General features: G+C 40.1%; 1 protein-coding gene across 5 annotated transcripts in view; it reads left to right on the forward strand.

The window, feature by feature from the left end:
• The first annotated feature begins 1,326 nt into the window (after window positions 1-1,326).
• LOC110948487 (protein shisa-6) overlaps window positions 1,327-21,309 on the forward strand; it is a 104,422-nt gene continuing 84,439 nt past the window's right edge. For 3 of the 5 annotated variants that reach the window (XM_022190031.2, XM_051941114.1, XM_022190032.2), the window contains exons 1-4: window positions 1,327-1,793; window positions 2,202-3,085; window positions 8,594-8,751; window positions 20,794-20,889. In XM_022190031.2, the coding sequence (XP_022045723.2) occupies window positions 2,529-3,085; window positions 8,594-8,751; window positions 20,794-20,889 (811 nt within the window). In that variant the 5' untranslated portion in view covers window positions 1,327-1,793; window positions 2,202-2,528. The remainder of the gene's footprint in view (window positions 1,794-2,201; window positions 3,086-8,593; window positions 8,752-20,793; window positions 20,890-21,309) is intronic. The other 2 variants (XM_022190033.2, XM_051941115.1) reach the window with 1 other exon arrangement.

Consider the following 21,309-nt stretch of genomic DNA (forward strand, 5'->3'; position numbering starts at 1 on the left):
ACTTTTTGCTCAGAACATTTGAACACTAAAAAGTCAGAATGGTGCAAATTTAGGCTGTTGAGAGTAACTCTAAATCTGACAGTCAAGTGGAGTGTAAAACAATTTAGTTTCAATTTCTTAGATTAGAAACAAAACTCTGAGTGAAGCCACAAATCTTAGATTTGCAAAACTTTTAAGAATAAAGTTCTGATTGTGAGAGTAATCAGAAAAGTGGATTCTGACAACAAAGTTGGATTTTTTTTCATTTCATTTCATTTTTTTCAGACATGCCAGTATCATAAAGGCAACAGAGAAAATAAATACACAATACAAAAAAATTAAACAAAACAACCAAACTAAGCCTGAAACCTAAAATAATGTCTGAAAACAAGTAGGATTAAGTTTAACTTCATAGCATGAAGTTTTACTTTTTAGGAGAAAGTTAAACTTTAACAAAGTTAAAATTCTACATATGAAGTCAAATTTTCTGAATTCCTGAAGTAGTTTAAATTATTTGGTAAAAGATTTCAGAATAGACCTGCACAGTGGCTCGGTGGCTAGCACTTTCACCTTGCAGCTAGCAGATCCCCAGTTCATGTCCCCACTTTCCTAGGATCTTTCTGTATGGAGTTTGCATGTTCTCCCTGTGCATGCGTGGGTTTTCTCTGGGTACTCTGGTTTCCTCCCACAGTCCAACAGCATGCTGAGGTTAATTGAAAATTCTAAATTGTCTGTAGGTGTGAATGTGGGTGTGGTTGTTTGTCTGTATATGTAGCTCTGTGATAGACTGCTGACCTGTTCAGATGACCCCTGCCTTTGCTCTGAGTCATCTGGAATAAACTCCTGTCCTCTGTGACCCTAATGAGGACGAAGCAGTATATGGTTAATGGATGGATTTCAGAATAAGAAATCTTGAGATACTCTTAAATAAATCAAGTCAAATTATATATCTTGAGATGTCTAGCTAGAATTTTGACAAGATTCTTATTGAAAGTTGTGCAATATCAGAAAATGTGGAATTAAAATCTGATTTTTGAGTCTTTATTTTCATTTCTGACAGTAAAGTGGATTCTGAAAAGTGTCTTAGAACAAAAAGTACTAAATGGCATGTTAAAAGTCAGCGCTTTCATTCAAAGTCAGTTTGCACAAAGTCAAATCTGTGATCAAAGTCTGAATCTGACATTCAGGGACAAATTATCTGAGAGTCATAGTTCTAGAAATATTCAGATTTTAAGTGCTTTCCCCTCCTCCACAACCCACATCCAGTGTGAAAGCAGCTAGTTTTACTTTGGTGATTTCTGCAGCACCCAGATCTTCCCTCCACCTCCCCACCCTCCACTTGGAAGGCATTTGATTTATAATTCTAAAGTAAACCAGCTCCAGGATGCTTTCACACACACATACAAGCTGTGTGCGCACTGATCCGTAAATGTACACCAACAACAGCACCTCGCCTCTTACAGACAACTTCTAATACACTGTTATCTTTGGCTTTTTTTTTCTTCTCCTTCCCGCCTCCGCGAGTTATCGAGTGAAGCCTGGAGGCATATGACCAAAGAGAAGAGGGGTAGGTGGGTGAGGAGGGGGAGAGAGAGATGCCGATTGATAATTAACTGAGGTACCTGAATCGGTGACGTAGGTGGAAGATGGAGGGGTGAGGAGGAGGGAGGGAGGGAGGCAGAGAGAGAGAGACCGAGAGAGAGGGAGGGAGGCGGGCCGGAGAGGAGAGAGAGGTCTTGGCTCTTGTCTTGCAGAGGCTCTTTGATTCAGTGGCAGTGGCTGAGACAACCCCGTTACCGGCCACTGTTAACCCGGTAAGTCATCCTCCTCTTCCTCTTCTTTCTCTTTTTAATCACAATATTCAACCTTTATCTGTCATTTGATGCAAGTTAAAGCTCCGTTTTCACTTCGAAAGACGTGGAAAAAGAAAGTTTACGCACGAAACTAAAGCAAATGAATGCTCCACAGCTGCTTATTTCTAATCCCTGTGCATCTTTCTTTTCATAGTGTGTTCAAATTTGATGCTTTAAGTGATATTTTTAAGGAAAGAGGTCGATTTTGTTCACTTTTCTGCTGCTGGAGCGCTCCAAGGAGCCAAAACTTGGGCGCTGTCCATGGTGCTGAAAGTCTTCGCTCGTCTATCATTTCTGCTTTTTGACAAAGTTTTGCTTTGCCTGCCACAGAGTCCCGTTTTACAAATTAAAACCCTGCTTTCCCCACAGCCTCAGTCATACTCAAGATCAACATCTGATGGTAAAGAAAAGACAGATTTCTCCGGAGTACGTCGCGTCTTTTATGCACAGAAGCGAACTTTTATTCAAGAAAACGGGCTCCTTGTTGGATCAGAGAAGTCCGAAGATGCATTGCGCGTCTGCCGAGTGCCAAATCCGTCAGTCAAAGTCCGCGAGTGAGAGCTTGGCACAGACAGGAGTAGCTGAGGTGAAGAAACCCGCAAGAAGCTCCGCTCGGTAAGAAGTGGGAGAAAGATATTCAGAGGAACAGAAAACCCAGAAGAGCGTGGAGGCCAGCAAACACCAGCGCGTCCTCAAATGATGGGGATACAGCACCTTCTGCTTATTTTGATTTACTTAGACCCGCTGAATGTCCTGTGCGCCGCCACCGCCAACAAAAAGAGCAAAATCCCGCCGAAGAAGAACTCCAAGTTGAGGGAGGTCAACGGTAGCACCACCGCGGTCCCGGCGGCGGCGGCCGTCCCAGGGACCCAGGTCCAGGCTCCGTCTGTCGTCCAGCACGACACCTGCATGGGCTACTACGACGTGAGCGGGCAGTACGACAAAGAGTTCGCCTGCAACAACACCGATCACCGCTTCTGCTGCGGCAGCTGCTTCCTGCGCTTCTGCTGCGCGGACCGCGGCAAGCGGCTGGAGCAGAAGAGCTGCACCAACTACAACACCCCGGACTGGATCAAAACCCAGTCCCCGTCACCAGCGCCAACAGGTGACACGTACGACCCCGAGCTGGACCAGACCAACACCACGGTGTACATCACCTGCGGGGTCATTGCGCTCATCATTGCCATTGGGATTTCTGCTAAAGTTGCCTATGATAAAGCCACCAAGCCCCCTCAGGAAATGAATGTGCACAGGTAAGACTTCAAGTTAATTCTGGGTGATAAAAATTGTAGAATTTATGAGTTGTACTTTGCACATTTGTACAGTTTTAAGTCAAGATTTTATGGGGTGTACATTCATGTGACCCTAAAGCTGTGTTTCCAATGTGCTCACTGCAATAGTACATTTGTCAAACTCATCTATTTTCGCCTGTGATGTACTTGGTGAAAAGTCTTGAGCCCACAATGAGACTTTTTTCTCCCCTCTAAAGCTTTAAAAATCCAATAAATCATCTGCTGCCACCAACTGATGACTCACTATCACAGATTCAGTCCAGAACCTGACATAACTCTGATCTTAACTCTCCAATAATGTCAAGATATTCGCCTTTCCATGGTCCATATCCCATTCTGTGTCAGCCCTCAGAGGGGGAGCGGCTGGTATTTTATGTCCACTGAACCTCGAGGGGGAATAAAACAAATGCCACTGAAAACCATTATGAGTGATCACATTTATCCTGATGGGAGTGGTCCTCTCTCAAGCGACGATAGTTTTAAAATCCTCCAGGCAGCAGCAGCAGCAGCAGCATTGGCCACTGAATTGCTCAATGAACGTTAAAACAAAATAAAATAATAATAATAAAAAAAAACACACATCCTGTAGCCATTTCAGTCACCAGCTGAACAAATTTGCAGTGGTGATGTTGGGAAAAGACCTGAGGGGATGTTTTTCTCAATGTTGCCAATTATATTTTTATTTCCATACAAAAAAACTGCTACGTTGAACCTTGTGTCGTGGATCAAACCTCCCAGACAGACTGCATCATCAAATCTGAGCAGACTCTGGCTCAACTGATTTACACAGTGGCTCCTTTGTTGCCCAAAAACAAGTCAGATGACCAAATTATGGGTGTAATTTGGCATCTGAAAGCCTGCTGGCTGCTTGATAAGCTGTACAGTATGTCATACACTGCCAATAGTGAGTGTTTTTTTGTAAAAGTTACTTTGAAATTTGAATTGTCTTGAAATTAAATATTCTGTGCAGTAACTTTAAATATTCATTTTCTTTGTCAACCTGAGTGTCAAAGATGTAATAAAGGACAGATATTGCTTTATCCAGACCATCCGGTTTGTGATTAGAGCAGATTTCATTCACAGTCGCCTCTAAACAGCCTCAGAGATGCCAAAAGATTAAGAGTCAAATGCTGCTTGGATATGATTGGTGCACAGAAAGACATGCGATTACTATTTAGCAACTGAGCCCCACCCACTTTAAACCATTCAGAAGAGAAAAACAGCAAAGGTATACTCAGAAATCTGTCATGATGCTCCTAAAAGCATTTGAAAAACTATGAAATTAGCTACGTGAAATTTGAATTGTTTTCTAACACTACTTTATCAAATCTGGACAAATGAGAGAATGCTGTAACAGAGTGGGGTGGAATGCAGCGGTAACGTGAAAAATTATGATCCAAATCTTAACTTTCTCCAGTTTCTGCAAGTGTTTTTGTCATGTTTCTGCTAAATTTTGGGGATTTTTCAGTCCGGCCAATTCACCACTGAGTTAGCAAAATTCACAACCTGCTCAGTACAAGACCACAGGAGGGTAGCTGGAGACTTCAGTTTTAGCTGAAGAACCAGACATTTCTGTTTGTGTAGAGACCAAACAAGAGCTGAAAGGAGAGTAAATGTTGAACTTACATTCAAATACTATTCCAAATTTTTCAATCAATCAATCAATCAATCAATCAAGATTCATTTATAGAGCACTTTTCAACACTCATGGTGACCAAAGTGCTTTCCAGTTAAAAACAAACATTAAAATAAGAAATAAAAGCCGATTAAAAGAAAGCAACAATAGAGCATATCAGGAAAATAAAATCTGATAAAACCAGATAAAAAAGATAAAATAAAATGAAATAAAATGTGGCCAAATTTCTGCTAATGTTTCTCTGTCACTGTTGGATGTCTACACAGGGAACCGTTTCGTAAATAGGCAAAATCACTGTGTCTCGTCTTGTTTCTGCTGCCACAGGTCACAAATGTGTTACTGCACGTTCAAGGTCACTGTATGGCGCCAACCCCCCTGAGGCAACTTGAGTTTGCATTTATTATTTAGTTTTGTGAACTTGCGGGTTTATCTTCCAGGTGTTCTGTGCTTGGGAAGGATTTCCCTGCTGCAGTTTGAATTTTTGCTTCTACGTTTAGGTTGTATGTATCAGATGAGCATCCTCTCATGACAAGTGAAGTGGGAACCCAAAAGCTGTTGTGTTTTTCTGTTTGACAGACTGAACAATATTGATGTAACCTGAAAGTCCACCTGTGTGTCTCTGACGTGTGCTTCGTATCCACTGAAACAGCCACTGAAATGTATAAAAGGACAAATGGGCATTTAATAGGGCTGAGGTCTGACTAAAATTGCATGTTTTCCACCCACTGGTGAAGTCACTTAACCGTCACTCTTATTCAAGAGCCACTTTAGTCACCTCTTATTATCCAGAGCCCATTTTGGACAGCAGAGGAGGACGTCTTGCTCCTCAGTCGGAGCCCAGGAGTCGCCTTAATGATATGAAGATAATTGAACATTGTGATGCCTCGGTCATGAAACTTTGGCGCCTGCTGCTTTGGAAATGTCAGGAGAAATTACTCAGCCTGCTTCCTCTGAGAAACATGGTGACTCGTTCTTGACAGAAAATGTCCAAATTCAAGTGCAGACAACAAGAAGCTCTCCCAGTGGATCACTTATAGATTGAATGCAAGCTCCAGTAATGTTTCAAAAGTTGGCACAGTCGGCCTTCAATATCCATATGGACCCTGGAGATTTAATAATACACTATTTAGTTTGCAACAGACACAAACCAACAGCTCTCATGATGCAGCAAGTTTTCCATCTCTGCTCTGAAAAACTGAAGCCATGAAGTTCATGTCGTCTTGCTGCTCTTGTGTCGCAGCCACAGGGTGCACTTTAAAGTGAATCTGCTTAATGCCGCCACTTCAATACGAGCAGCGGCCATGAGAGTTTAGAGCGAGGGCAATTAAACGAGGAGGCATGGCTTGCTGCGCGCTCAGTAGCGTTTTCCCCCTTCTTTTTATGATTTGTTTATTTCAACCACCATTTGGCACATCGAGCTGCCGTAATGACGTTGCTGGAATAGACCTCAGAGGCTGGCAACAGACATTCACGCTGACAGCCGTGACCAAGAAGAAGTAGTGGAACATGGGATTAGCTTTATATTTGGTGAGGGGTCTGCTCCTGAAAAGTGGGAGCGTCTCTGTTAATTTCCGGTGCTTCTCTAAAGTGATTTAGACGCCTGTATCTGTGGCTGAGCGGTTGGCGAGGGGGAGGGCTGCGAGCAGAATACTGAGCTGTTGGCAGACCTTTGCTGTTTGGCCCGTGACCTTCACTGAAACACAAGAAATGCGAGCGAGAGCCAAAGCCAGAGATTTGAACAGGTTGTATTGATCACCTTCCTCAGAGTAAACCGAGATGCAGTTTATGCCAGCTAGGTGGTGAGAACAAAGCTTCGCTCTCTGATTGCAGTGCAGAAATGCCAAATATATCTTTGAGGTCATCTCTGCAGCATCATTTGTCCAAAAATGACAGGCAAGTTTAATCCCACTATTGACTGAGTTGATCCCAATGTACTACTACAATATCTAGACATACTGTCTGGTTATATTTTCTTCTTATAAGCCAATTAATTCACAATGTCTTAGTCCAACTCTCAGTACTTTCAAGCATCCCCAGCTTCTCTGTGACTCCCAGACCCAAGTTCATTGCCTCCAAATGATGTAGATCTTTAAAAATGGGCCACAAATTTCCAACAAAAAGGCCAGATACTATAGCTTTTTTTTAGCAAGTTTTCTTCAAACTCAAGACAACAGTCCATTTGTAAGTGGCTGCTTTCAATGACAGGTTCATCCACATGAGGCTGTAGTGAGCATTTAGGTTGGCTCTCATTGTTTCGGCCTAGTAGGGCTGAACAAGAAACAAGTCTAATTATTTTCAAAGATATTGTGATTAAAATATGAATCTCAATTTTAGTACAAAAGTTTCTTTTTGGATTTCTTTTCCTGTAAAAAATAATGCAAAATGATGGAAAGCATGTTCCCTTATGTCTGGAGAATATGATTTATAGATTGATGCATTGCGATACCACCACTGTGCTTCATTCATAATAGTATGCTGTGAAACACTTTACTTTTATCAAAAATCGCAGTCACAGCAAGTAAAATATTGGCCATATTGAAGTTTTGATAATATTTTGATTAATGATGTAGTCCTACTTGCAACAATGTGGCTCATTGATAAGGTTTTGTGGAATAGCAGTTCAAACATAAACCCGACTTTGGATACATGAACAGCATTATGTACCTTTTAAAAGGTTTATGGCAACATGAAAGCCTATGCAATAGCATCATATTCTTGTCCTTTTCAGAATAATATTTTAAAATTGTGACATAACAAAACTTCATGTTGTACCAGCAGATTAATTAATTGTTGTGTTCCCCAGGGCGCGATCCTCGGCCCACTGTCGTTTTCAGTTTACATGCTGTTTCTGAGTTAGATAACACAAAACTGCGCCTGATTCTGTCTTGAATAGTTATTACTGGATTGGTGACAAAAACAAATATCAAACGTCTTTTAAATTGCATCTTTCACCTTGAAGAATACTCACTACTCCCCTTCAATTTTATATTATATATAAAATTTTAACTTTATTCAAATATCCTTGTGTGTTATTGTCTCTTGTTGTTTTTACTTGTGGAAACTTTTTTGCTTTTACTGTCTTTGTAAATCACATGATACATCTAATAAGATAGAGATAAAGTGCAATATCTTTGGGGACTGTGAGGACTAATTTTGGGGTTTCTCCTCCTTGATCATTAGTTTTCTTTCCTTATTAAGATGTATGTTAAAAAATTGGGGCTATTTCTACAAACTGTAGCTGCTCCTGCTCACTATGAGGTAGTCAACTGGGACAATGCAAAATCAGGTCGCCTCTGTCTGCGAAAAAGAAACAGCTAAAGTGTGCTCACCCTGGAAGGGAAATGCTATTAATATACTATATATCTCCCAAAGTCACAGAGTTATGGAAAAGTGGACTGTGTGGTTGCTTTAGGTTGACATTGACACAGTTAAATTGCCCTTTCATTTCCTTTAAGAAATCACTGCGCTGGCACTCCATCTCATACACTATACCACCAAAGAATTGGAAATGGTGTTGGGAAATATCACTTTTCTTCTGACTCCAGCTTAACTCCTAATAAATGGGCCTTGAGCTTGAGTCTGGCTCACATAATTGTCTGTACCTTGTGTACCGCGTTATTGAAAACCTAACTCCTCCGTGACAGCGGGTGTAATTAGGATTTCCTCTCTGTCTTGCTCCGAACCTCCATGATTCAAATTGGAGCTGCGGCTAAATAAATTAGGTAGACCTTTAGAGGGGAAAATGTTGGTAATTGGAAAAGAGAAACATGTTGGTTCATTTAAAAAAAAAGAAAAAAAAGAAAGAAAACGGCTTCTGTTTGGTTTTCTTTCAGAGCCCTGGCAGACATTCTGAGGCAACAAGGACCAGTTCCAATATCTCAGTATGAACATGAAAACATTGCAGCGATTGATGGGTCCCCCAAAGACGACACGCCGGTCAGAACTTTGAAGAATCACTACACTCCTGTTCACACAAAGGCATCAAACCACGGTAGGTGACACCTCCGCTCTGCTTTTACACAGATCAATACCTCAGACTGTGAGTGTGTTTGAAATAACTGGCTTTAAGTGTAGCTTTCACAGCATTTTTCTACTATCCAGCTTTATGTTATGATGCTGCAGAGACCCCCTTCGCTCTTTTTAATCTGCCTTTGATTGACATCCACTGAAATAGATGCTTTCCCCTCAATCCTACTTAAGAGGAAACATAAGGAAACATATAGCTTATTAAATGCAAGGCCAATCTCTGAATCCTCCCCTCTCTCAGGCTGTGGTCCCATAAGCCTACTCAGCATTGGCTCCAAAAAAATTGAGATGCAAATTATTATCTTCTGCGGGCGACACAAGCTTTGTGTCCAGAGATAAATCTGGTGTGCGACGCTGTTCCTCCTACTTTTATCCAGTCGGTCTCCAGATCCCTGCTCCAGGGATCAGCTCGTTTGCTAAGTGCCCCAGTATGGTGTCCCAGATTCAGTAGCGTTATGTTTTACTCTCGTGTCACCCTGCCTTCACCGTTCCCTCCATCAGCACCACCACCCAACATGGAGCAGATGTGTCAGAGCAGAGCTGACACAGAACTGCAGGATATGAGCTGCTTTACTCACTTTGATGCACCAGAGTGACTTTGACTCATTGGTGTATATGATTAAAAAGGAGCTGGCCAGTTATTAGGAGAAACTGCTTTTGCCTGTATGTTTGTGATCTACCAAAAAAAGTAGCTTACACATTACATAATCGCCCGTCTAAATGGTCTTAAATATTCTCTTCTTTACTTTTATCCACCCTTTTCCTACTTTGTGCTTTGATATTCAGTTTTGAGCTTCAAGGTTTGAAAACATCAGCTGAGACCATGCAGATTAAAAAAAAGTATGGGGTCTATTAGAGGTTAAAGCCAAATCAGTGCATCTTTAACCCTCTGTACTACAAACAGCTTCTTGGTGTCACATTTCTACTCACTTTCCTGCACCTTTATGGAAAGGCACAACCATGGCTAGAAGTAAAGAAAACTCAGAAATGCCTCTTGTGCAGTGTTAAAATGAAGCCAACACTTTGGCTTAAAAAAAGAGTTGCAAAGTTGTTTATGTTGCAAAAAACTTGAATGAACAAGCACAAGAGTCCGTAGTTGTTACCAGAACTACAAAGAAAATGTCAATTCAACATGCTAGTGCTATTTACTGCTTATATTTTAATGTGTTGAAATGTTCTTGAATTTTTGTCATGTGGCTGATGCTTGGAGGTGAGTGACTAATGGCTTCACGGTTGCACTGAGAAGCACTAAAAATTTTGCTTTTTGAGAATTTGATTAGATCAGACAGAACACTTTCATACATTCTTAAATGAGACATGCAGAATAAAGACATGATGATGAACTATATTGATTTTAAGCTTAAATTTAGATGGAGTAGATGATTAGAGCAGCTGAAAGTTGAAAATCCAACAAATCTTTCTGTTTTTAAAGTTTCTAGCACTAATATATAGCTTACTTTGGTGTTTTATTTTAAAAAAAAATGATTCCATGCCTTTCAAACCTACCAGTGGGGTTTGAATTTGATAAATTATTCATCAGGGTGAAGTAGGTTTTTCCAGTACAATCACATTCTGATATGGTAGTATGTCAGCACACAATGAGCACCCACCCAAACAGAAAAAAAATGCTTCTTTGCAATAAGCAAAAGAACAAGTAGTTGAGTCAGTAGTCACATAACTAAAAGCCAGGCTGTGACAAGACAGCGAAAGTAGCACCATCAAGAATGAATTATCAGCCCAACAAAATGGACTGCAAACTGCCACAGGGCCCCAAATTTCACAAGACTCAAGCATTGCAGTCTCACAATGTGATAATAAATTTAGTTCATTGCAAGTTTGTTTGATAATCCTGCATGCATCACTAAAGCCGATTATGAACTTAATCGATCGGAGGCTTGTAGGCCGGTGGCTGCATTATTACTTATTGTTAAGACTCTGTCTGGTAGCCCAGAGGTTGCCTGAGTTATACTGTCGAAATTGCTTTCGGAACGGCTGTTTTGTCAATATATATGATGCTTCCTTTAGGGTGTGAAGGCATGAGAGATTATGTCACTATACTGGTCAAAAAACAACAGATTGGAAAGCAGTACAGGAACACCAAAGCAGTGACTGCACTGACACAAAATCTAACCAAAAAGTTGAAATTTCACCAAGAAATAATGCTCAAAAAGACGAGTTCTACAACCGGGAAACATGGTATTGAGACCTCCTGTGCAGCAACAGAATTTGTTTGACAATCTGAGAGCTGTCATGTGTCCTCATGTCTTCCGCTCATCTTTTTTGTTGTTGCAGCTCTTGTATCAGCAGCAGCAACACTGTCTACAAATGAAACAAGCAGGGTTTCTGATTCTGATTTAGTACATGAGCTTTTATATTTTTGTAAGCGCTACTTGGAGAGAAAACAGTTGCTGCACACATTGTGCAGTGAAGTACAAGTGCAAACATGGAGTAAGAATATTCCTCTGTGTGATTCACAAAGCCACATGTTGTTATTCTGTCGCCCACAGAAAAGATGTCGGGGAATTACAAAATCTGTGTCTTAATAGCCTGCTATTGTTTTCTGTGTGATCGCTAGCAGGCTGTCATATTACAGGGGTGAATGCTTTAAATGGACAGATGGGGGAAGGGTGTCCGAGCGGGCATGAACGCACCTCAGGGAAGCCGTGACTCAGATATGACACATTTTCAATAACAGTAATGGGAGTTAAAAAAGAAGAAACATTGTTTATTCAGTGACAGAAAGGCCAAAATCTGTTCAGTATTTTCTGTGCTACTAAATATTCTAAAACTACAATGAAACAAGTTGTTATCATTACAATGCAGTGTATGGAAGTATAACTACATGTGTTTAAACGGTTTTGTGTTTTGTTTGACAGTGATGTGTTTCTGTGAAGATAAAGAAAAGAGATTTCCACAACCCGAATGAGATTTTTCGTCATGTTTCACTTCTTTAACCAGTTTATGGCAGGTTTTTGCACACATTTTCACTCAGTGTGTGTCCATTTTTCACTGCAATATATAGTCCTGGGCTTGAATGGAAGTAGCACAACTCTAAAACGTATTTTGTGTTGTAACAACATAAAGTGCCATAAACATAAAAAAAGAAAAATCAAAAGTTAAATTTCTGCTAATTTTTTTTGCAAAAAATTGAGGAAAAAAAATGGCAATTTTCCAAACCCTCACAGGTGTTTCCAATGCAGGAAAAAAAAAATCGGTGTATACACGGCCTGCAGTTCAGCTGAAAAGTCTGTGAAGTAATATTTGTAATGCAGCTTCGTCACTGATGACTTAATGGTTGTGCTGAAATGTGTAGATTTATTTATTCTTGTAAAAGCCACTTTTTTTGTGAATTTTTCAATTATACGTGTAATAAATAGATTTTATTGAAATATTGCGATTTTTAGCTTAGATTTGGTTCTGTTGTTTCATGGAACAGCATGTCATGTATGAGCAGTTTGAGGACTGTTGGGAAAGTTGACAATCCAACAGACCTATCAATTTCTGATTTTGAGGTTCTGGGGGTAAATGGGCATTAAAAGAATTAAGGCATGATTTTATACAATGGTGCAAAGCAAAGATACTTTTCATGTTCTTCTGACATATTTTGAAATATTAGAACATGCCAGCTTGTGCACAAAACAAATATATCTTGAACGAGCAAGTGAGGAATATATTTCTCAGGATACCAATTTGAGGAAAATTATTATTTTGAAAAGTGGCAACAGGACTCTGTAGTAATTTTCGGGTTAAGGGAATAATTAGTGATTCTAGACTGCTACAATATGCAGATGATGCCCGATTCTATAAAAGTTGTATAAAATATTATAGTGATAGATAAAAGCAATCATTAAGATGTTTAATGATTAAGTGTACTCTCCCACTTTATAAATATATACAGCTGGCTCCTTTACACTCAGAGAAATATCAATATGACCTTTTGCACCTCAAGAGATCAAGGCTAATTTAAGGTTCTAAGCTTTCAATGTTTATGTGGCCCTTGAGGTCTTCAGTAAATAAAGATTTATATGTTTCCAATCAATATTTTATGTTTCTGTCACACGGTGAAAAGTGCAGCAGTTCACATCTCTACCAACAGTGTTTGTCTGTCTTTACAGGTTCCTTGACCCCTCGGTGTTTACCACACCGAGGATAAGCTGAAAAGAAAAGATATAGAACATTCTTCCTTTATATAAGTCGGCTCTTATGAAGCAAGTCAGCTGCTGCAGCAATTCTTTTGTCTGAATCCCTCCTCGGGGTCACAGCAACCGATCAGCGTTAATGAACAAAGAGAATAAAGATGGATTTGAATACGTCTTAGTGACTGATGTCGCAGCATAAAAGAGTTTAAAAGTTACTGTCAGAAGCCATATTCGGTTGATGGTGTCTTATAGTGTGTAGCTCATTCCTTTTCTCAATCCTTTTATTACTTGTTTGAAAAAAGTGATAAAAATCCTTCTCAAAATGATTCCATTTAAGCCAATTTTGGAGAATTCTTCTGAAAAAGGACAGTATTCGTACACCAGAAAACCACATTAAAAAGAGGCCGATGGTGTGCAGCAGTGGTTGATTTCCAAACAACAGCAGTATATTGTACAATATGAACAAATTGCGCCTGCTGTTCCAGAAGAGGCATTATGTCTAGATGTGTGCTGATGGAGTGTGTCTTCTGGTGAGGATTGTACTCCTCCACAACTGTCCCACAGTGGGCATTATGGCTGCAATTTCCTGGAGTCCTGTTCTGCACTCTCATTTCATCCTCTAAAGTTTCTATGTTGCTGTGAAAATAGGCGACAAATGTCTTCCACACTTTGCAGACACGGAATGAAATCATCTCTGTAGGACACTCAAAGCAACGGGGTTCATTTTAGTTCAGATGAGAGCAACTCTGGGATGAAGTCTGTCAAAGTCGGTGTCACGTCGCTGATGAAAATGAGTCTCAATGTCTCAGTTTGCCTGTAGAGTAACAATTAGAGGCTGTTTTGTATCTGTATTTATTCAGTTGAAAGCGCCACTTACCATTTTACACTCTGTTAATTGCTTCCATCATTTTCGTTGACACTGAGGATTTTCACTATTTGGCTAAAAGTGTGGACGCTCCAGAAGTAAGCATTGTGAATATCACGAAGTTTAATGAGCTGCCGTAACAGTTTCCACTCATCTGGGAAAACTTTGCACCAGATGGTGGAACCTGGCTGCTGGGATGTGCTCCATTCAGTGTGGTGTAGCACTGATGTGGTAATAAGGCCATGCTCCAAAGTGTTGGATGTAGTTGAGGTCAGGCTCTGAACAGGCAAATCAAGTTCCTCCACACTTAACCATGCTTCACGGAGTTGGATTTGTGTATTGGTATTGGCTTGTTGCAAGAGGGCACAAACTGCCACAGAAATGGACGGACAGTACTGTTTAAAGTATTCTGTGTTTCAGACACAAAAACAGCTCCTGCATTTTGGACATTGGCACTGTGCTATATTTCAGGTTTGACAATATTTGATTATTTGTTCAACTCAACTTGCATCCACCATCCAATTAGCTTAGCTTAGCATAAAAACTGCAAACTGCAGCATGCAGTTTCCCTGCAACAAAACTTTCAGTTATTTGTTTCTGTTCCTGGCCATCCTCTGGGCTGTGTTTCACCACCGTTTTGCCAGGCATTCTGCAGAATTTCCCTTTTTTTAATGTTTTTTTTTTTACCAAATTCGCTGTCTTCATCTATGCAGTAGTCCTCTCCACGAGCCTTGTTAGTATATACTTTAGTTTACATGTTCATGCAGAGAGTCTTACTACATGTGTCTGAGTTCTGGACAGAATGTGAGAAAGTTGAAAATGTTCCAACTTGGCCAAAAGTTGACAGAACTTTGTGAAGCTGGAGAATGTCCGGCGGGAGTTACTGCAAACATCTGGACAGTTCGCAAATTGGCTGTTTTCAGGTAAATCAATTTTGCTTGAAGTGTGAGTTAAAACTAGCTTTACTTTTTGAACACACTGTGCGTGGTGGTAGTGTGTGGATGTTTCTGGTCTTCATGCCAAAGCTACTGACAGCATATGGCTTTATATGTACATTAGAGATGTGAGGGAAGTATTGATCATTTCATGTAACAGACCAATTCAATAAATATATTCCCAAAAATGTCAAAATATTCCTTTGAAACGTCCCTTAATGGATCTAAAAGTACACAAAAAGATGGCTGTTTATATTTACATGTATGTATAGCATACCATCTGCTGATTTCAACCTTCTGTTACAAAATGTTTAAGACCGGGTAGGACTCTCTGGAGCTGTTCTTCAATGGTTTAAAACATATCTTCATCGCAGCAGGTATTTTCCTTCGATTAGTAACATGACATGCGGGGCTCCTCGAGGGTCCATTTTGGGACCTCAGTTGTTCAATCTGTATATGTTTATGTTAAGGCAAATCAGATGAAATGATAAAGTAGCCCACCATAATTATGTAGATGATATAAATATACATAGTTCTTTCACCAGATGAGCAGGTAAATCTTAAAGTCACCATACGGACCAAATTTGAAGCTACTTTCCCTCCAACTTGAAAAGCTTTGAAGTAAAACTGAGCTAAAGAGAAAAACACAGAGAGTCAGCTTTCACCTTGAACCACTCTCTTTTATTTATAAGAGTTAAGCAGAAAATCTTGGTGTTATCCTGGATTCAGATTTAAATTTCAATGACCACGTTAAATCAATAACTTTATTGCCTTCCAACCATCTAAAAAGCTTTGCTAACGTCACTCAGAGGAATAACGTCAAAGCAAGACCTTGGAAAGCGCACCTCCGCCCTTATGTTCAGGTCTTTTCATTGGGCTTCAAAATAGGCTTTTCGGAAACTTTAGCAAATTCAGGATGCTGCTTCTGACGTCTTGAATAAAACAATATATAAAGTATGACCACATTACTCCAGTTACAAAAAAAGAAATACATAACATACCCGTCTTTCAGAGAACTAATTCCAAAATCTTACTGTGTATTAGTCACTGGGTGCCTGAATACATCTCAGACGTGATTGTGAGATATAGTGCCTACAAAAATATTCATCCCAACTGAAGTTTCCCTCTGTTACTGACTGTCATTATGGAATTACAGTCACTGTATTTGATTTTTTTGACAATAATTTCCAGAAAAAGGCTCTTTCACATCAAAGTGAAAACAGATTTCTACAACCGGAAGAAGGTTCTTTGGTCACTTGAGACCTAAACTGAGCTTTTTGGCCATCAGACTAGATGCTGTTTGGCATCAAAATACAGTAAATACATGTAAATGAAGCATGGTGGTAGCATCACCATGATTTGGAGCATTCTCTGAAAGGCTTGTAAAGCTAGAGGGAATGTGAATGCAGCAAAGTACAGGGATCTGATGCATTCTGCAACAGAACTGCCACTTGGGAGAAGATTTGTTTTCCAGAGAGACAGTGACCCAAAGTGTATAAGCAAAGCTGGTTTCCAGACAAGGTAAATGTTCTCTGGTGGTCGAGTCAGAGCCCAGACCTAAATCTAACAGAGACTTTGTGGCTAGAGTTGAAAAGGGCTGTTCATTTGTGATCCCAGTCTAACCTGGTGGGGCTTGAGCAGTTTTGCAAAGAGGAATGGGGTATAATTGCAGTGTCCAGATATGCAAGGATGATTGGGACCTATCCACACAGGTTTGATGCTGTAGTTGCATGCAAAGGCGCATTTACTAAATAGACTTGAAGGGAGTAATGTGTATCTCATGTCTGAACTTTTGCAGCTTTTAATTGTGAATTTAAAATTGCAAATAATTTATTTCACTGAAAATGTTAAATATGTGTACTTTACCGTGTTTTAAACTACTTTGAACTGCCCCAGTGTAAGAAATGTGCAACACAAATAAAGCTGCCTTTCCTTTTCTTGCTAATAAAAACACAAATGTACTTGAAAGCTTGGGAAAAATTAGAGTTATTAATCTTTGACTGAAGATTGCTTGGTTAAAGAACAGTTTCCAAACTTTATGCTTACATTTTCCTGAAGGATGACAATAATGCAAACAGTGCAAACAGCAACAGTCACTTAAGAAAACCTTTCATGTTTAATACATGACCCTTTTGGCATTAACTGCTAGCCTGCGTGACGGGAATGTGGAAACACTCGAGTTGCTAATTTGATGACAGTTTATTTTTCCCCGAAGGCCAATTCAAGCACTACTTTGCCAATCTCACTTCTGTTAAGGTTAGATTTTTTTATGAAGCAGTGTAGATAAGGCAGGAACATTTTCAGAAATGATAAGGGGCTGAAGGTTCATGTTGCCACATGAGAGCAATTTATATCACAGTCAGCATCTCCAGCTGCATGATTTCAGCTCCATGGTGTCGTCCTTGGAGCATACGGAGGTTATGAATCCTCAGCATTTTACCCTGGGAGACAAAACATAAATGTGCTGTATCATCTACACAGATACACCACCGCCTTGTTGAAATCACTACATGCAGGGAAACACTGTGTGTTTATTCGCTTCTTTGAATATTTACTGATTTCTTTGTCGAAGGTCCCAAATTGGCAGTGATAGTCAGAGTGCGTCAGTAATCAGTTTCTAGTCATCCTATGGGTTTGGTAAAGAGAAACAAATGAGCTGTGTTACTGAGGCTTCAGCGCCAACCTTCGGCATGATGAAGACCAGGCCTAATGGTCCCAGGTGTTTCTTCTCATTATGATAATTTGAAATGCTGTTCGATCTCGCCTTCCCCAGGCCCGAAGGTCTGAGCGATGTTATTGACTTTGAAGTGGTTCCTTGGAGATGGAGGCATTTAACTGTTGGCCAGTTAATGTGGAAACAGACTAACGGAGGGCGAGAGAAAGTTGGTAAAAGAAAGAGGAGAAGTGGTTTGATAAACCTGCTCTCCGGATGTGGGATTTCTTTCTCACTTGGTTGACGCTACATTCTTTAATTTCCTTTTAAGACTTGTGCGTGATTGACAGGACAATTGAATGCTGTCACGGTGCTAGCAGGCACCTTGTCTTGCTCCTTTGTGTTCATACTGCACTCTCAATTACAGCAGTGGTTCAGGGCAGAGTTAACAGTGATGTGGTGCAAACTGCATTACCGATCTTTTAACACAGGGGAAATCCAAGAGGGTGTCTACCTGAGGTTTACCGCATTGCATTCTTCCACACAAGCTTCCAACTTCTCAAACAGGAGTAAAATCTGTTTAAAAACAACTGTATCAAAACCCAATTATGCGTCCTCCGAGGAGCTGAAAGCGCTGCAATTTTACTGTCCAATTAAATTTAATTTTTCAGTTACTGTGGAGAAAGAGAAGGAGCATTGATAAAAGGCCGATATGAAAGCCGTGAAATCTGTTGATTGCATCCCTGGCATCCTTGAGCAACACATATTGACGAGCTAATGATCCCACCTGAGAGTCAGTTTTGTCAGTTATGCCATTTTAGCCCTGTTTAGTATTCTTCTCATCTATAGCTGCTCTTTTATAAAATGGCAGAAAGGGCTGGGAATAGTGCACGGATACTTCTTAGCCACAAGAGATTAGCCACAAAAGCATTTAGAATTTTTCAGTGAAATCAATTATTTTCAGCAGAATGGCTTCCATTAGTGGATTTTCACGAGGTTGTGGTGTAAATCCATGTGAATTTGTTCTGTTAAATTCAGTCTTGGTGAGTCTGGCACTTTTGGCCAGTAACAAATGGTCTTGACATTGTTGACCTTTGAAGGTTTTGTACAACTGACTCCATCTGTAATTGCTTACACAGCTTGGGAAGTGGGGATTTTATCTCAACTCTGTGCCACCATTTAAAATTTTACTTTTATTAATATCCTTTAATGTTGGAAAAAACAGGAATCTGGTTAATGTCCAATGTGCCATCACCTTAACTGGCTTTTTCCTCTCTTTTGTCTGCTGGATAACCTTTGTTTATAATGTATCACAAATGCATTTCTAGTTAACGTATCTTTTCCATTTATCGTATTGCTTTACTGTTGCTCCTTTTCAGCAAACTAATCAAATGCTAGATGGGTCAGGACTTATCATCCTGCTAACCTAGAAAATAAAGGAGCAGCTTCAGATATGTGGTAGAAAGGATTGTATTTTAACCCTAACTTTGACATTTTTTTTCCAATCCTAAACAAATAATTTTGGTGCTTAACTCTAACAAAGTTTCCTACATTTAAAGGTGTCTAAGAAAGCACAGTTTAGTTCCTAAACCTAACCACAAAATAGTTTCTGGTTCATTCCTCCATCTTCCTCTCCAACCTCCAGAAGCAGATCTAGTGGTTCTTTCAAATTGGCTGTCCTACACTGTCACAAGTGACAAATTATGTTTATTTTAAAAGAAAATTATGATCCCCTCAAAACATAATTCAGTCTACACTTTAGACTGTAAATTTGTTGAGACAGGGTTGTGCCCACAGTCTTTGGTGCTTGGTAGAAAGAAACTGAACTTCTTGATTCTGAAGAGAGTCCTCTTCAGTTCTACCTGACTGGTGAGTTGAGTCCCCAGGTATTTATTTAAGGCCACCTGCAGGTCATTACTCACCTGGAGCTAGTCAATGGTGCAAAACTCACATGAATCAAGGCTCATTAATGACCGAGACTGACTGCAAGGTGTGAGTGGTGGTGAAACTGCCGTAGGACACCTTCCCTGTTAAATGACAGCATTTTCCAGCTTCTTTCACTCTTCTCTCAAACCAGAATGTGGACATTGCTGTCCTCAAAGGAGCCCTTTTCTTTAGAAGTTGCTACACTGGTAAGTCTTGTCCTGAGGAGCCTTGATTCATGTGAGCTGAGCTAATGACCCACAGATGGCCTTAAATAACTACCTGAAAATCCACGTCAGTCAGTTAAAACCGAGGAAGGTGAGACATCTTTGAAAACCAAAAGAAATCCAGTTGCCCTCAATTTAAGCGCTTAGGATTACCGTGACCTGGACGACTGAGAGTCTGCACGGACGCACAGTGCCAATGAGCCTCAGCTGCTGTTGCTATTCAGATGGTTTCACTGTTGGATTTGTGAGCAGAAAATGGTACCACAGTGGCTGAACTCTTCTAACTCAGAATCTGAAGGAAAAGTTAATTTAAGATGCAGATTATGGTTCATTATTTTGAGAATGTGACTAGTTTTATATGCACAGGCCTGAAATGACTTTTAATTAGAAAAGCCAAAGATTTTGTTGTGCACTTGTTCCTCTTTTGCACCCATGACTTCACTGGCAGTATTTTATAGTAATCCAAGTGGTAGAAAGGCTCAAACTCTGATTCACATAATGTCTGCGAGAAAAAAAAGAATAGAAATTGTGGAACCAGGAGTGCCTCAATTTTCTGCAGTATTTAGGGTTACATTCATTTAAAAACTCCATCCAGATGAATGCTTTAGCGCAATTTCAGACATTATCTCTCCATATGAATATGCCAGGATTACTCAAATCCACAAATGGGACAAACATGAAGCAAAAGGCTGGTTGCTTAGTTGCAGAACATACTATGGAAGAAGTGGCACAGCATTCGTGAAAAGAGCAGGGATTTCTTTGCTTGGACCAACAATGAGGGCGTTACTGTTAGGTGGTCAAAATATAGCGTGGAAATTGCCATGACATGATGAGGATGTGACGAATCCAAGAGTTACATGAAGTGACTGAAAAGACTCCGTGAGGAAGCACACGCAGGTATCTGGAACACTGTCTGAAAACCTCAAAGTCTACCTGTCCAGACAAACATGATCCCATTTTGGAACTGAAACAGGGTCAGCAGCATTTCCAAAAGTCTCCATTTCAGGTGTCCTAGAGCATCATAATCATGTGTGTGCTAGACGGAAGCTTAGCAAAAGTTAAGTGTCTAAAAATGAAAACGTATTAGTGTGGATGTAGCCTCAGGCGGTGGGAAGACGAGTTGAAATATATCTCAGCAATATACCTCAACCCGTCGTCTTTATCGTCGATCCTGTCCCTCAACTTTAGGCAAAAAAAAAAAAAAACTTTAAACCCTCAAATATTTTGCAGAAATCTTGATTTTTCCAAAATTTTTGTCTCACCAGGGCATTATGGAAAAGACACCCTGCGCAGTGGAGGCCAGGACATGCACAACTTCATCTCCTCTGGGTTCGTTACACTTGGACGTGGCCACTTGAAAGGTACTCCATCCTCATGTGTTTTTCCCTTCACATTGCAGTGCAAACTGAGTTCAGACTAATAATGATCTTGCAAACTAAGCCCCTGTGTCATGCTGTCCTCCTCTTTCTGCCAAATGACTGTGCAGTTAAAAAAAAAAAAAAAGTCAAAGAATGTGACTTTTGTTTCAGCGCAGTGGAAGTATTACGATTCATAATGGCTTCAAGTGACATCTTGCAAAGTCCTCACACATGCACACACATTTCTTATCTATGATTAAACCCACACTTCCAATGACAAAGTAACACTTACACACTTTGTAGGCAGCCAGTGTGAATGCAGCATGGCACAGCAGTAGACTTCCCCGCTATTGTCTTCCTAAGTTCTCATAAATGAGAAGCAGAGTTGGATTTAGAATGATCCATAAACAAGAGGTTGTTGTT

This window comes from Acanthochromis polyacanthus, chromosome 21, assembly GCF_021347895.1.
Source record: "Acanthochromis polyacanthus isolate Apoly-LR-REF ecotype Palm Island chromosome 21, KAUST_Apoly_ChrSc, whole genome shotgun sequence".
NCBI lineage: Eukaryota > Metazoa > Chordata > Actinopteri > Pomacentridae > Acanthochromis > Acanthochromis polyacanthus.